This window comes from Mytilus californianus, unplaced genomic scaffold (genome assembly GCF_021869535.1).
Source record: "Mytilus californianus isolate M0D057914Y unplaced genomic scaffold, xbMytCali1.0.p SCAF_5, whole genome shotgun sequence".
Taxonomy (NCBI): domain Eukaryota; kingdom Metazoa; phylum Mollusca; class Bivalvia; order Mytilida; family Mytilidae; genus Mytilus; species Mytilus californianus.
The window spans coordinates 16,484,128-16,500,828 of record NW_026262701.1 but is presented as its reverse complement, the minus strand read 5'-3'; the positions used below and the strand labels follow the sequence as shown (position 1 = coordinate 16,500,828).

The 16,701-nt window shown below is 33.6% G+C and overlaps 1 protein-coding gene across 1 annotated transcript in view; it reads right to left on the bottom strand.

Moving 5' to 3' along the window:
- The window catches only part of LOC127701867 (uncharacterized), a 159,237-nt gene that overhangs the window by 286 nt on the left and 142,250 nt on the right, over window positions 1-16,701 (bottom strand). Inside the window, exons 14-16 of the mRNA XM_052205840.1 lie at window positions 12,631-12,746; window positions 11,139-11,248; window positions 9,141-9,217 (exon numbers count right to left, since the gene is read on the bottom strand). Coding sequence (XP_052061800.1) covers window positions 9,141-9,217; window positions 11,139-11,248; window positions 12,631-12,746 — 303 coding nt within the window. The remainder of the gene's footprint in view (window positions 1-9,140; window positions 9,218-11,138; window positions 11,249-12,630; window positions 12,747-16,701) is intronic.

Below are 16,701 nucleotides of genomic sequence, written 5' to 3'. Positions count from 1 at the left end.
TTTAAGATTTGAAAGAACAAACATTAAACATTCGTATATTGTACATTTACGTTTATCTAATGAATTGATTATTAAGGCAAATTAATTAATATTTCATCAAGGTTTTCAAAAGCAATGCATATATATCAATGTAAATGACCCCCATCTTCACCCCAAGTCCATGATTTTACTCCATACCAAGTTTGGAATAAAATGTCAGGTGATTATAAAACAGTTGGTCAAACATTCTTGGGCTTTACACAGCTTGAAAGATTTATATGTTTTCTTTAAAGTGAGCCATAAATGAAAATTATTATAGGTCGAGAAATAATTCAAAAAATAATTAGTGTAAATTCAATTAACCTAGACTCATTTTTTGCATCAATAAAATTTTATAATAAACAAGAAATAATTGTAACAGGATGCCGTCTCCCAAACAAAGCTCCCATAATTTGTCATTCCCATGGTCGCCTGACATTGGGCAAAGTCCAGTACATATTGGTTTGGTCTAGTAAAGTGATATGCATATGTGACGCCTATGGGATTGACCTTATATGTCAGTCAAATCTTTTTGAAATGACGAACAGGAATAAATATGGTTTAGGAGTGGGTGTCTGGACCGTTTACAAGTTCTCAAACAGGAGGGGTGGGGTGACCCCAGGGAAACCCCCTATATTTCATTGGATTTGTTTTATTGTCCCATACATAAATATATATGGTTTAGGTGTAGGGATCTCGACCATTTCCAAGTTCTCAAACAGTAGAGGGTGAGGTGACCCCAGGGACTCCCCCTATATTTCATTTAATTTGTTTTATTGTCCCATACATGAATATATATGATTTAGGGGTGGGGATCTCAACCATTTCCAAGTTCTCAAACAGGAGTGGTGGGGTGACCCCAGGGACTCCCCCTATATTTCATTTGATTTGTTTTACTGTCCTAAACATGAATATATATATGGGTTAGGGGTGGGGATCTCAACCATTTCCAAGTTCTTAAACAGGAGGATGTGGGGTCACCCCAGGGACTCCCCATATATTTCATTTGATTTGTTAAATTGTCCCATACATGAATATATATGGTTTAGGGGTGGGGATCTCGACAGTTTACAAGTTCTCAAACAGGAGGGGGTGGGGTGACCCCAGGGACTCCCCCTATATTTCATTTGATTTATTTTATTGTCCCATACATGAATACATATGGTTTAGGGGTGGGGATCTCGACCATTTACAAGTTCTCAAACAGGAGGGGTGGGGTGACCCCAGGGACTCCCCCAATATTTCATTTGATTTGTTTTATTGTCACATATATAAATATATATGGTTTAATGGTGGGGTGACCTCAGGGACTCTATTGAGCACTATTTCCTATGTGCAACTTCAAATATTATGGGTTGTTCGACGATCATTTAAGGTTATTCTGGTTAAATTTGTTGTATTCCAGAATTAAAAGTATGAAAAAAATGTCCAATTAGTTATAAATAACTTATCAGCCTGCTAGATTATAACAATGGCACTTTTTTCAGCATTCGTTGGGAAGAACACAAATCTAGGGTGCTAGCATAAGGCAGCTTAACTGCCTAAAATTTGTAAGGGTTCCGTGGAACCCAGTGTCTTGCCTACTTTTTCTGTTGTCTATGTTTTCAGTGTGATACGGGAATGCACATAATAGATTTACAGTTAATGAAATAAAATGTTTGAAATGTATGAAAAAAGTTATGCTTGCAAAAAAGTCGCAGGCTCAACAAAAATGGGGAAAAAATTATTAAAATTTTCCTCTAGCATTTTCTAGATACTATATTTTGATTGTAAGAAGCTTGTGTCCAAGTTTGGTAAAAATCAAGGATGGTTTATGAATCTAATAAATGTTTTAAAAACTTTAACTGCAGACTGTATGTAATGTTAGTTGGAAGAAAAACTAAGTCCATTTATAAGTAAAATACGGATAAACAGGATTTTTTTCTCACAAAATTTACTTCTGGATACTATTTTATGATCATAAACAAGCTTCTGTCCAAGTTTAGTACAAATCCAGGATAGTTTAAGAAAGTTATTAAATTTTTTAAAACTTTAACCACAGAGTGAATGTAATTTAACTGGCAGAAAAACTAAGTCCATTTATAAGTAAAATACGGATAAACAGGATTTTTTTTTTTACAAAATTTACTTCTGGATATTATCTAATGATCATAAACAAGCTTCTGTCCAAGTTTGGTAGAAATCCAGGATTAAATTTAGGGTTGGGGATCTTGACCGTTTACAAGTTCTCAAACAGAAGGGTGTGGGTGACACCGGGTACTCCCCCAAATTATTTTCATTTGATTTGTTTATTGTCCCATACAAGTATATATATGGTTTAGGGGTGGGGATTGCGACCGTTTACAAGATAAAAGCGCATTTTCAAATTGAAGGGGGTTGAAATGACCCCCAGGGACTCACCCTATACTTTATTTGATTTGTTTTAATGTCCTTTACTCATTACCGAAGACCGTGTGTGTGTCTATCACTTACTGTTTTCGAGAAATAGTCATTTGAAAATTTAAAAAATAAAACCCCATAGGGTTCTACAGTAAACCCATCCCTTCTTTATGCCCCTCAAAATACTCCTAGATAGACCCCAATGCACAAACAAAAGATTGATGGCTCCGCTAGACATGTAAGTCTAACATTTTATGAAACCCTAAGTAAATCTGACAAGCGGTCGGAGTTGTCTTCTTAGACGGTTACTAAGACCCTGTTCACACTAGCATTTTTCTTTAATCGATCTAAATAAAACCAGTTAGCGTTCACATTATCTTAAAACATAATGATCTCTATCGGTCTAATCTGAACCAGTGCGTTCACACTACAATTAAAAATGCAATTGATCTGACCTTATTACCTGTAAAACTGTAAACATTGTGTATAAATAGAACTAATTTATCAAATTGATGTGTTGATACACTGATACACACACTTGAAAAAACATATTGGATGAAGTTATTGTTTCTCTTGAATCACAAGTTCAAATTTTCATTTTGAAACAAACAAGAGGCTCTCAAGAGCCTGAATCGCTCACCTGTATTTCAGAGGAGAAGATTTTTAAATGTTAGCAAACTTGATGAAAACATTGTGTAAAATTGTCTTTAAAGGGCAATAACTCCTTAAGGGGTCAATTGACAATTTTGGTCATATTAACTTTTTTGTAGATCTTACTTTGCTGAACATTATTGCTGCTTATAGTTTATATATATCTAAAATAATATTCAAAATAATAACAAATAAAATGCTCCGCAGGGCGCAGCTTGATACGACCGCAGAGGTCGAACCCTGAACAGTTGGGGCAAGTATGAACACAACATTCAAGCTTGATACAGCTCTGAATTTGGATTGTGATTAAATATTTGACACAGCATAGGTTTCTGACACAGAATGAATGTGGTCTAAGAACTTAAAAATTTTAAATTGGACATTCACCTATTATGGTCCAATATCCAAAATCTAAATACATGGTTAGATTCAGCATATCAAAGAACCCCAAGAATTATATTTTTGATGAAATCAAACAAAGTTTTATTTTAGACCCTTTTGACCTCAATGTGGACAAAGTTGATAACGGGGCCCAAAAATCAAAAATCTAAATACATGGTTAGATTCAGCATATCAAAGACCCCCATATATTCAATTTTTGTTGAAATCAACTAAAGTTTAATTTTGGACCCCGATTTGGACCAACTTGAAAACTGGGCCCATAATCAAAAATCTAAATACATGTTTAGATTCAGCATATCAAAGAACCCTAAAAATTCAATTTTTGTTAAAATCAAACTAAGTTTAATTTTGGACCCTTTGGACCTTAATGTAGACCAATTTGAAAACGGAACCAAAAATTAAGAATCTAAATACACGGTTAGATTCGGCATATCAAAGAACCCCAATAATTCAATTTTTGATGAAATCAAACAAAGTTAAATTTTGGACCCTTTGGACCTCAATGTGGACCAATTTAAAAACGGGGCCCAAAATCCAAAAACTTAATACACGGTTAGATTCAGCATATTAAAGAACCCCAAGAATTCAAGAATAAAACCCCATTGAAAATGATTAAGAAATAAGCAATTTATACGAAGTATCTTCTTTTGCACAATACTGTGCAATTGAATATTTCTTGCTATTGCGCAATACTGTACAATTGACAATTTCTTGCTATTGCGCAATATTGTGCTATTGGATATTTCTTGCTATTGCGCAATACTGTGCAATTGAAGATTTCTTGCTATTGCACAATACTGTGGAATTGAAGATTTCTTGCTATTGTGCAATACTGTGGAATTGAAAATTTCTTGCTATTGCACAATACTTGTTATATAATAATTTACACATCCTGTTTGGTGTGTATCTCCTACCATATCATTATTATTTGCTTTTAAATATAAATCAGAAATAACCAACTTAAAATGGAAAATTTTAAAAGAAAAAAAAAAAAGGAAAAAAAGAAAAAAAAAGAACCCCCCCCCCCCAAATTTTTTGAACCCCCTTATGATTCATCACCCCCAAACTCAATCCCAGCCTTCCCTTTGTGGTATGGTACCTTGCAGTACAATTTCAGAGAGATCCATACACTTGAACACAAGTTATCGTCTGGAAACTAGAAAAATGCTTATTTTTGGTCCCTTTTTGGCCCCCAATTCCTAAATGTTTAGGGCAATTACCCCCAAACTCAATTCCAGCTTTCCCTTTGTGATATGGAACCTTGTAGTACAATTTCAGAAATATCCAAACACTTACACACAAGTTATTGTCATGAAACTAGAAAAATGCTTGTTTTTTGCCCCTTTTTTGGCCCCTAATTCCTAAAATTTTGAGGCAATTACCCCCAAAATCAATTACAGCCTTCCCTTTGTGATATGGAACCTTGTGGTACAATGTCAGAGAGATCCATACACTTACACACAAGTTATTGTCTGGAAGTTACAAAAATGCTTATTTTTGGCCCCTAATTCCTTAACTGTTGGTACCATAACCAAAATCAATCTCAACCTTCCTTTCGTGGTATTGAACCTTATGGTAAAATTTCATGGAGATCCATTCACTTAAACTAAAGTTAGAGTGCGAAAACCAATGTGTCTTCGGACGACGCAGGACGACGCCGGACGACGACGACAACGGAGACGACGACGCCAATGTCATACCAATATACGACCAAAAATTTTTAATTTTTGCGGTCGTATAAAAACTGCAAAATTTTGTTAAAACTACCAATTTGGTGGCAGCAACCCAACAATGGGTTGTTCGATTCGTCTGATAATTTCAGGGCGGATAGATCTTGACCAATTAAACAATTTTACCCCATGTCACATTTGCTCTAAAAGATTTAGTTTTTGAGATATAAGCCAAAAACTGCATTTGATCCTTATGTTCTAATTTAAGCCATGGCGGCCATGTTTGTCGATAGATACAAACTTCAGATACAATTTATATACAAGATACCATAAGGAACATTTAGTTAAAGGTTGAAGGTAATTGGCCCAGTAGTTTCAGAGGAGAAGATTTTTAAATATTGGCAAACTTGATGAACAAATTGTGTAAAATTGTCTTTAAAGGGCAATAACTCCTTAAGGGGTCAATTGACAATTATGGTCATATTAACTTTTTTGAACATTATTGCTGCTTACAGTTTATATATATCTATAATAATATTCAAAATAATAACAAACTAGAGGCTCTCAAGAGCCTGTGTCGCTCACCTGTATTTACTGATGCTTTGGAAATCATGTAAAATAAGGTAAAAATCATAATTAATAGTATTAGATATTAGATATTATAATGATATCTAAGATAATAACAAAAAACTGCAAAATTTTTGTAAAATTACTAACTCAGGGGCAGCAACCCAACAAAGGGTTGTCGGATTCGTCTGAAAATTTCAGGGCAGATGAATCTAAATCTGATGAACATTTTTGCTACCTGTCACATTTGCTCTAAATGCTTTCGTTTCAGAGTTATAAACCAAAAACTGCATTTTACCCCTATGTTCTATTTTTAACCAAGTCGGCCATGATGGTTGGAAGGCGGGGTCATTGGACAAATTTTTAAAACTAGATACCCTAATGATGATTATGGCCAAGTATGGTTAAATTTGTATCAGAAGTTTCAGAGAAGAAGATTTTTGTAAAAGATTACAAAAATTTACAAAAAATTGTTAAAAATTGACTATTAAGGGCAATAACTCCTAAAGGGGTCGACTGACAATTTTGGTCATGACAACTTATTTGTAGATCTTGCTGTTTACAGTTTATCTCTTTCTATAATAATATTTGATCTTGCTGTTTACAGTTTATCTCTATCTATAATAATATTTAAGATAATAACCAAAAACAGCAAAATTTCCTTAAAATTACCAATTCAGGGGCAGCAACCCAACAACAGGTTGTCAGATTTGTCTGAAAATTTCAGGGCTAATAGATCTTGACCTGATAATCAGTTTTACCCTATGTCAGATTTACTCTAAATGCTTTGGTTTCAGAGATATAAGCCAAAATCTACATTTTACTCCTATGTTCTATTTTTAGCCATAGCGGCCATCTTGGTTGGTTGGCGGGGTCATCAAACACATTTTTTAAACTAGATACCCTAATGATGATTGTGGCCAAGTTTGGTTAAATTTGGCCCAGTGGTTTCAGAGGAGAAGATTTTTGTAAAAATCAAACGACGACGGACGACGACGACGCCGACGACGATGACGGACGACGGACGACAGACGCCAAGTGATGAGAAAAGCTCACTTGGCCCTTCGGCCCAGGTGAGCTAAAAACTGTAGCAACAAAGTTACAACACGATGAAATACTGCGGTTCCTGAAGAGAAAAAAATCAACTAAAAAAAGAAGACACAGATTTCGCAAATTTATGCTACGGCGAAAACAACATGTTTTCAGTTTGTTTTTTTACGTGCATGCACACAATGGTCGGTTAACAGAGAAATATGGGTTAAACAACGAACCATTGATATAGTTGTGCCGCTATACATGCGCATACATTATTTTTGATTCAATCGTACTAGTTTAAACCGATCTCTGTGTTCACATTTAAAGTAAGATCGGTTCACTTTAGATTGATTCAAACTAAACTACCTCTTTTGGTTTTTTAGTTCAGACAGATTAAAGATCGATTCAACGCGTTCACATTGGCCCTTAAATCGATCTAAAGTGAAACATCCCATCGACGTCAATTTCTGGATCCGTTTCATGACCTCGTTTCATTCATAAAACAACAACCTTATTTGGCAAGATAAGTTGTAAAATTACAGCCAACTTAGATATATAACTTTATATCCTCTATCATAGAGATTTGTTGTACATGAACAATATTCCTGCGCATTTTGCCATTTGGGAAATATAAACGACTTGTAATTACAGATTTTCGGCGATGAAATATTTCATACAATTGTTCTTTGACATCTTAGCCAAAAGCACAGGGGATAATAAACTACGTACAGATTTCTATTGAGCACGATTTCCTATTTGCAACTTCAAATATTATGGGTCGTTCGACGATCATTTAAGGTTATTCTGGTTAAATTTGTTGTATTCCAGAATTAAAAGTATGAAAAAAATGTCCAATTAGTTATAAATAACATATCAGCCTGCTAGATTATAACAATGGCACTTTTTTCAGCATTCGTTGGGAAGAACACAAATCTAGGGTGCTAGCATAAGGCAGCTTAACTGCCTAAAATTTGTAAGGGTTCCGCGGAACCCAGTGTCTCGCCTACTTTTTCTGTTGTCTATGTTTTCAGTGTGATACGGGAATGCACATAATAGATTTACAGTTAATGAAATAAAACGTTTGAAATGTATGAAAAAAGGTTTTGCTTGCAAAAAAGTCGCAGGCTCAACAAAAATGGGGAAAAAATTATTAAAATTTTCCTCTAGCATTTTCTAGATACTATATTTTGATTGTAAGAAGCTTGTGTCCAAGTTTGGTAAAAATCAAGGATGGTTTATGAATCTAATAAATGTTTTAAAAACTTTAACTGCAGACTGTATGTAATGTTAACTGGAAGAAAAACTAAGTCCATTTATAAGTAAAATACGGATAAACAGGATTTTTTTCTCACAAAATTTACTTCTGGATACTATTTAATGATCATAAACAAGCTTCTGTCCAAGTTTGGTACAAATCCAGGATAGTTTAAGAAAGTTATTAAAATTTTTAAAACTTTAACCACAGAGTGAATGTAATCTAACTGGCAGAAAAACTAAGTCCATTTATAAGTAAAATACGGATAAACAGGATTTTTTTTTTTACAAAATTTACTTCTGGATATTATCTAATGATCATAAACAAGCTTCTGTCCAAGTTTGGTAGAAATCCAGGATAGTTTAAGAAAGTTATTAAAATTTCAAAAACTTTAACCACAGAGTGAATATTTGTGGACACCGCCACCGACGACAACGGAATGTAGGATCGCTATGTCTGGCTTTTGCGACAAAAGTCGCAGGCTCGACGAAAATCAAAAGTTGACAATAGGAAAACTAAAATTACTCATTATTTCAAACAAGAGATCACATGCTAAAATGTCTACCCTGATTTACTACTTTTAGAGGAATTTTATGTTGAAAGTCTTTAATGTCAAGGTCTAAATATAGGGTTTTACAGAAACTTAACATCAATGATCCAGGTAAATGAAGTCTAGGTTAAGTTAACCCTGTCTGACAAAAATAATCACCTTGCAATCATTGTGAATACAAAATAAAGTTAACCTATATATATTGCTTAGAGAATCTGAGAAACAAAACTATTCATGAAAACTTAATCATGTTAATGTAAACCCATGAACCTGGAAAATGTGGTCAAGTTCAGATGAACCCTGCAAGAAGAACATGCAGACCAAACAATCATTTAATCAACAAAACATAGTTGACTATTGCTTATAGAATATGAGATAAGAAATTAAAAAAAAAACCTTACAAGAATTGACCATAAACCATGAATTGGAAATGTTCAAGATACAATGTTTGCAAATTTGTATAATTTTGCCACCTACCTTTTTGAGTTTATGTATAAAAATTTGTTGACAGACAGATGGAGGATTGAACAAAAGTGAAAATCTAGGGCTCTTACATCCTTGATGCAGGTCCTTTATTTAATAAATTGTAAGAGAGAAAAAGAATCATACTCACTGTTTTTTGGCAATTTGGAAAAGTCATACTTATAGTTTTCTCTGCCAACAGCACATCTTACTGATACATTTTCCTCCCTGGAAAAATACAAGACACATGATTTCATTGTACAATAACAATTTTTTTTTCCCATACTACTAAATTTTTTCTAAGAATTTGGAAAGTAAACAAATTGTTTAAAGCTTTATTATCAGAACTACAGTCTATTTGTTGGTTTTCCCCCTAAAACATTTGCACACCAGACTATAAGCCAATGACAATAAGTACAAATAATAAAGATGAAGGCATGAATAAAACACTATGCTTTAATTCTCTCTTTGTATTCAAAGGAAATATCAAATCAAATTGCACAATTCATGAGCAGTCAACAATCAGCAATGAAAAACAAAACCAATAAAATGCTCCGCTGGGCGCAGCTTGATACGACCGCAGAGGTCGAACCCTGAACAGTTGGGGCAAGTATGGACACAACATTCAAGCTTGATACAGCACTGAATTTGGATTGTGATTAAATATTTGACACAGCATAGGTTTCTGACACAGAATGAATGTGGTCTAAGAACTTAAAAAATAATTTAATTTACCTATTCAAACCATATCATTATTATTTGCTTTTATATATGAATCAGAAATAACCAATTTAAAATGGAAAATTTTAAAGAAAAAAAAATCCATCCCCCAAATTTTTTGAACCCCCTTATGATTCATCACCCCAAAATCATTCCCAACCTTCCCTTTGTGGTATGGTACCTTGCACTACAATTTCAAAAGATCCATACACTTGAACACAAGTTATTGTCTGGAAACTAGACAAAATGCTCGTTTTTAGGCCCCTTTTTGGCCCCAAATTCCTAAACGTTTAGGGCAAATACCCCCTTACTCAAACCCAGCTTTTTTATTGTGAAATGGAACCTTGTAGTACAATTTCAGAAAGATCCATACACTTACACAAGTTATTGTCCTGAAACTAGAAAAATGCTTGTTTTTTGCCCCTTTTTGGCCCCTAATTCCTACAATTTTGGGGCAATAACCCCCAAAATCAATCCCAGCCTTCCCTTTGTGGTATGGTACCTTGCAGTATAATTTCAGAGAGATCCATGCACTTGAACACAAGTTATTGTCTGGAAACTAGAAAAATGCTTATTTTTGGCCCTTATTCCTAAACGTTTTGGGCAATTCCCACCAAACTCAATTCCAGCTTTCACTTTGTGATATGGAACCTTGTAGTACAATTTCAGAAAGATCCATACACTTACACACAAGTTATTATCATGAAACTAGAAAAATGCTTGTTTTTTGCCCCTTTTTTTGTCCTAATTCGTAAAATTTTGAGGCAATTATCCCCAAAATCAATCCCAGCATTCCCTTTGTGATATGGAACCTTGTGGTACAATGTCAGAGAGATCCATACACTTACACACAAGTTATTGTCTGGAAGTTACAAAAATGCTTATTTTTGGCCCCTAATTCCTTAACTGTTGGTACCATAACCCCCAAAATCAATCCCAACCTTCCTTTCGTGGTATTGAACCTTATGGTAAAATTTCATAGAGATCCATTCACTTAAACTAAAGTTAGAGTGCGAAAACCAATGTGTCTTTGGACGACGACGACGACGACACCAACGTCATACCAATATACGAACACAAAATTTTTTTGCGGCCATACAAAAAACAAATTCTTCTCAATTATTCTTTCAACTGAAATCATTCAAATATTAACTGAATTCATCCAAATAGACAGGCTTCAAGAGTAAACTCATTGATATGACAAAACACACAAAAACGGCAGTTTTTACATCAGGTAATTACATTTATGAACAAAAGAATGTCAATAAAAAACCCTACAGATATGAGGTCTAAACTCCTGATCACTCCTGACCCAAATCCCCTCTCTCCTGATCTTAGATTTACAGTCTATCACATATTACCAGTTGACCATAACTTAAAAGAATAAGGACTACGTTACCAAATTTTCTTACATTTGTAATTTTCTTACCTACAGTTTTTATTATTCAAATCTATGTTGAAAGTAAATTTAACTTTGAAAAAGTCTCTTTCCCATGTCTTGCATGTTTCACATATAGGTATTTCCTTTTGTCTTTTGTCCTGGAAAGCAAAACATAACTATGAGACAGGTGTTTCCTGTGAAAGTAGACATAGTCTGTATTAAATCTTTGATAATTTTTGGTAAAAATGCAGATATACAAATAAGCAAAATTGTATGTTCCTCTATGATTGGGTACAAGTCTGTATAATTTCATAAAGGTATGAGTTGGTTAGCTTCTGGTACGAGTTTGTTGACTACGAGTTGGCACTGAAAGGTATGTTGATTAATATAGCAATGTATGTCATCGGGAATACTGGTATGCACTGAAAGTAATTATATTGCTGCAAAATTTGTTATCAGATATCCACTTTTGGGACAAAGAAATATGCATCAAAGTTCTGCAATAAAAATGCTAGAACCTTTCATGCAAACAAAAGCTATCAAATTGTACCTGTTATTCAAATTAGGGACCGATAGAGTAGGTGAGAAATTAATCATAGTATCTGTGTCATTTAAATGCTAAATATTAATTGGCAATTTTGAATGGCAGTAAATCATAATATAGATCAACACATATGCCTTTACCAGTCAATCAATACTTTCCAAATTAAGGGGGAAAGGGGGGTCCAGGAAAAGACTGTGTGTCATTTAAGTTTTTTTTTATCCTCATTGAATTTTTTATTGATTGATTGATTTTGGTGTATTAACAGCACTTTCAGCACTATCTACTATTTTGTGGTTGCCAGCTTTTATTGGTGGAGGAAAATGGGGTGCTCCTAGAGGACCAACAATCTTTAGCGGAAAACTAGCAAGTCTTGTCAATTGAATTTTTGATATATTTCCTTAATGAAGAGGAATCCTTCTGTAAATGTCAAATAAACTTTAACACAGAGATATGTCTCACCTATTTTTTATTTTGATAATGCAAACGATGAAATTAAAATAGCAATACTTTAACATGTAAGTTATTCAAATATGCAAAGTCAATGAACCATGACTGAAGGTCATGAAGCTAATTTACAATCTCCATGGAAATGAGATGTGCCAATGCTAATACAACTGCATACCAAATATCATTAACCTACCATTGGTAGTTCACCATAAACTGACCTAATCACAAACTAACACATGTAAACTAAGCAAAGTTTTAAAGTCAATAGACCGTGCCTTAGGGGGCGGGCCCAAATAATCTCCATGGAAATGAGATGTGCCAATGCTAATACAACTGCATACCAAATATCATTGACCTACCACTAGTGGTTTACCACAAACTAGACCTAATCACAAACTAATACATTGTTGACGCTGCCACAGCCACCGCAGACGCCAGAAACAGCATACCTATGTCTCGCTTTTTAACTCCATCAAGGCAAGACAAAAAACTCGCATTGACTCATTAAGCCATGTGTACGTTAAAATATTCATCATATTGATTACTTACATCACAGTAAAGAACACATTCTGGTAAAGGGTAAACCTCTTTAAACTCTAAAGTACCATTCAAAACATTGTTCTCATAGACTGATTGTTTACTGATTGATTCAATAGTTGGTAGAACTGAAAATAGAAACAAAATCCTATTTGTGAATAAGTTTTACTCTAAGTTCCATTAAACACAGCAATTACCTGCTGTAGTATTAATTGCCTACTTAAATGGGGGGATGGAAAAGTCAATTTGTGGTTATAAAACACATAAAGTAAGCATGGTTGAAAATTCAAAACTGATGCAAACATACAGTCCATGCACTAGTGAAATAGTATAAGTGTGTTTACAATATTTCTTTTCAGTGTGAGTTCAGAGAAGTTCAGGATTGATAAACAAGCCCCTCAAATTCCCCAAAACCAAGTAAATAGAAAACAAGAGGCTGTCAGAGTGACAGCAAACCGGATTTTCCTGCAGAGGTCAAACCCTGAACAGTTCAGCAAGAATGGACACTTCATTTAAGCTTAAAACTGCTCTGAATTTGGATTGTGGTTGAATATTTGACAAAGCATAGGTTTGTGACACAAAATGAATGTGGTCAAAGAACTGAAATATTTGAAAATGGACATTTACCTATTATGGTCCAATATCCAAAATCTAAGTACATTGTCAGAATCAGCATATCAAAGAACTCCAAAAATTCATTTTTTAATAAAATCAAACAAAAGTTTAATTTAATACCCTTTGGACCACAATGTGGACCAATTTGATAAATGAGCTCACAATCCAAAATCTCTCAATACATGGTAAGATTCAGGATTTCAAGGAACCACATAAATTCAATTTTTGTGAATCAAAAAAAGTTTAATTTTGGACCCTGATTTGGACCAACTTGAAAACTGGGCCCAAAAATCTAATATTTAAATACAGGTTTAGATTCAGCATTTGAAAGAACCCTATAAATATTTAAACTTGATAAATAGATATGATTATAATGAATAAAGTGATGACTAAGTTCTATAAAATTAGAAATGATGTAATTTTTCAAATTATAATCAATAATATAATAACAACAACCAGTGATGACTAACTTCTCTTAAATTAGATATGATTTAACACTCAAACATTGTTAAAATCAGCATATCAAAGAACCCAAGAATTCAATTGTTGATTAAACAAAAGTTTAATTTAGGACCCTTAGTACCTGGATGTGGTATTATCTAACTAATAATGAAAATAAATACAGGTTTAGATTCAGCATTTCAAAGAACCCGATATATATTCAATTTATGTTGAAATCAAACACAGTTTAATTTTGGACCCTGATTTGGAGCAACTTGAAAACTGGGCCCAAAATCAGAAATCTAAATATATGTTTATTAATAGACATCAATATAAGCTAAGTTTTGAAAGGAGTTCACCTAATCAAAAAAATATATATAGCATTCAGAAAATTAGTTTTTACAGAATAACAAACAATTTACAAAAGTAAAGAAAAAAAATCAAAAAATTTATTTAGCATTAATACAATGTCTTTTAAAAATCTATAAAACTTATCTGTAATTATCTTCAAAATGTCTAATAATGAACAGTAAATTTCTAACTATATTTACTACTACAATAGCTTTTAATCATCAACACTTAAAAACAGAAAATATTCAAATAAATCTGTCACTCAAGATAAGACATTAACCATATTGAAGACCTGTTGGTGGCCTTCTGCTGTTGTCTGTTCTGTGGTCGGGTTGTTGTCTCTTTGACACATTCCCCATTTCCATTCTCAATTTTATGTTTAGTAAACTGATTACAGGACTTATAAACAGGTGAAAATTATCTATTATAAGGCTTAGTGTAATCAAAATTTATGTATATAATTAACAATTGCTGTTCAAAGGAAAATAACTTGATCACAAAAAAAACACCAGGGGACTCGACTTTTATTTCATTTGATTTGTTTTATTGTTATATACAAGAAGAACAAGGGGACTCGCCTTTTATTTCATTTGATTTGTTTTATTGTAACATACAAGAACATATATGGTTTCAGGGTGGGGATCTTGACCGTTTACAAGTTATCAAAAAGAAGGGGGGTGGTAGTTACCCCAATGGACTTCCCCTATATTTCATTTGATTTGTTTTATTGTCCCATAGGGAACGAAAATCAATTTTGGGACATACAGCATACGTACTTACAGACAGACAAGGGTAAAACTTAATGCCCCCTCAACTACAGCGCAGGCATAAAAGTGTGGCAAACTGATTTGCCAAACTGAAGGACAAACAGACAGAGAGACAGAAAGACAGACAGACACACAGCCTACCAAAAAATTTTCAAACAATTTACCAATGATATTTCGCCAATAACTCAAATTTTTTTCCATGAACCAGTAACAAAACACCAAAATAATTCTCTAAAATTAGATATGACTTAACCACTCATAAATCTCTAAAATTAGATATGATTTTATATCTATCAATTAAACACATCACTTTTCAAAACAAATAACTCAAACTTATTTACATAAACCAATAATAAACTGTTATCACAGAGATATGTCTCGCCTTTTTGTAATTTTGATAATGCAAATGTTGAAATTAAAATACTTTAACATGTAAGTAATGCAAATATTCAAAGTCGATGAACCATGACTGAAGGTACAGGCTAAACAATCTCCATGGAATGAGATGTGCCAATTCTTATACGACTGCATACCAAATACCATTGACTTATTATAAGTTGTTCCCTTTAAACAAACCTAAACACAAACATTAACTTGTAAACTATATAAAAGTTTAAAAGTCAATGAACCATGATCAGGGATGGGGCTATATAATCTCCATGGAAACGATACTTGCAAATGCCAATAAATTTGCATACCAAATATCATTGACTTAACATTAGCAGTTCATCTTAAACTGATCTAATCACAAACTAATACATGTAAACTAAGCAAAAGTTTCAAAGTAAATAGACCATGACTGAGGAGGCGGGGCCAAATATTCTCCGTGGAAATGAGCTGTGCTAATGCTTATACAACTGAACACCAATTAACATTGGCCTACCACTAATGGTTCCCCTTGAACTGACCTAATCACAAACTAATACATGTTAACTTAGCAAAATATTCAAAGTCTATATACCATGACTATGGGGGCGGAGCCAAATTATCTCCATGGAAATGAGATATGCCAATGCTTATACAACTGCATACCAAACATTATTGACCTACCACTAGTGGTTCCCCATAAATTGACCTAATCACAAACTAATATATGTAAACTATGAAAAGTTTCAAAGTCAATAGACCTTGACTGAGGGGGCGGGCCCAAATAATCTCCATGGTAATGAGATATGCCAATGCTCATACAACTGCATACCAAATATCATTGACCTACCACTAGTGGTTCCCCATAAATTGACCTAATCACAAACTAATACATGTAAACTATGAAAAGTTTCAAAGTCAATAGACCTTGACTGAGGGGGCGGGGCCAAATAGTCTCCAAGGTAATGAGATGTGCCAATGCTAATACAACTGCATACCAAATATCACTGACCTACCACTAGTGGTTCACCAATAAATGAACTAGACCTAATCACAAACTAATACATTGTTGACGCCATCGCCGTCGCCGCCAACGCCGGAAACAGCATACCTATATTTATGTCTCGCTTTTTGACTCCGTCAAGGCGAGACAAAAAACCAGCAAAATACTTCTCTAAAATCAGATATGATGTTATATCTATTTCCATATTATAATCCAATTTAATTAATAGTTGCTAATATTGTTTCTTTCATGTGTCAAAAAATAATACAGATCTGCAACTTATCTATCAATGTCAAAAACTTTATCTCATAATAAAAATAGATTATTATCTAATTAAAAACAAGTTTAGATTCAGCACTTAAAGAACCCTATATATATTTAATTTATGTTCAAATATAACACACACAAACTGATTAATTTTCCCAGGGAACCTGCCCTTTATTTCATATGATTTGTTTTTTTGTCCCATACAAGGATATATATATGGTTTAGGGGCGGGGATCTCAACCATTTACAAGTTCTTAAACAGGAAGAAGGTGG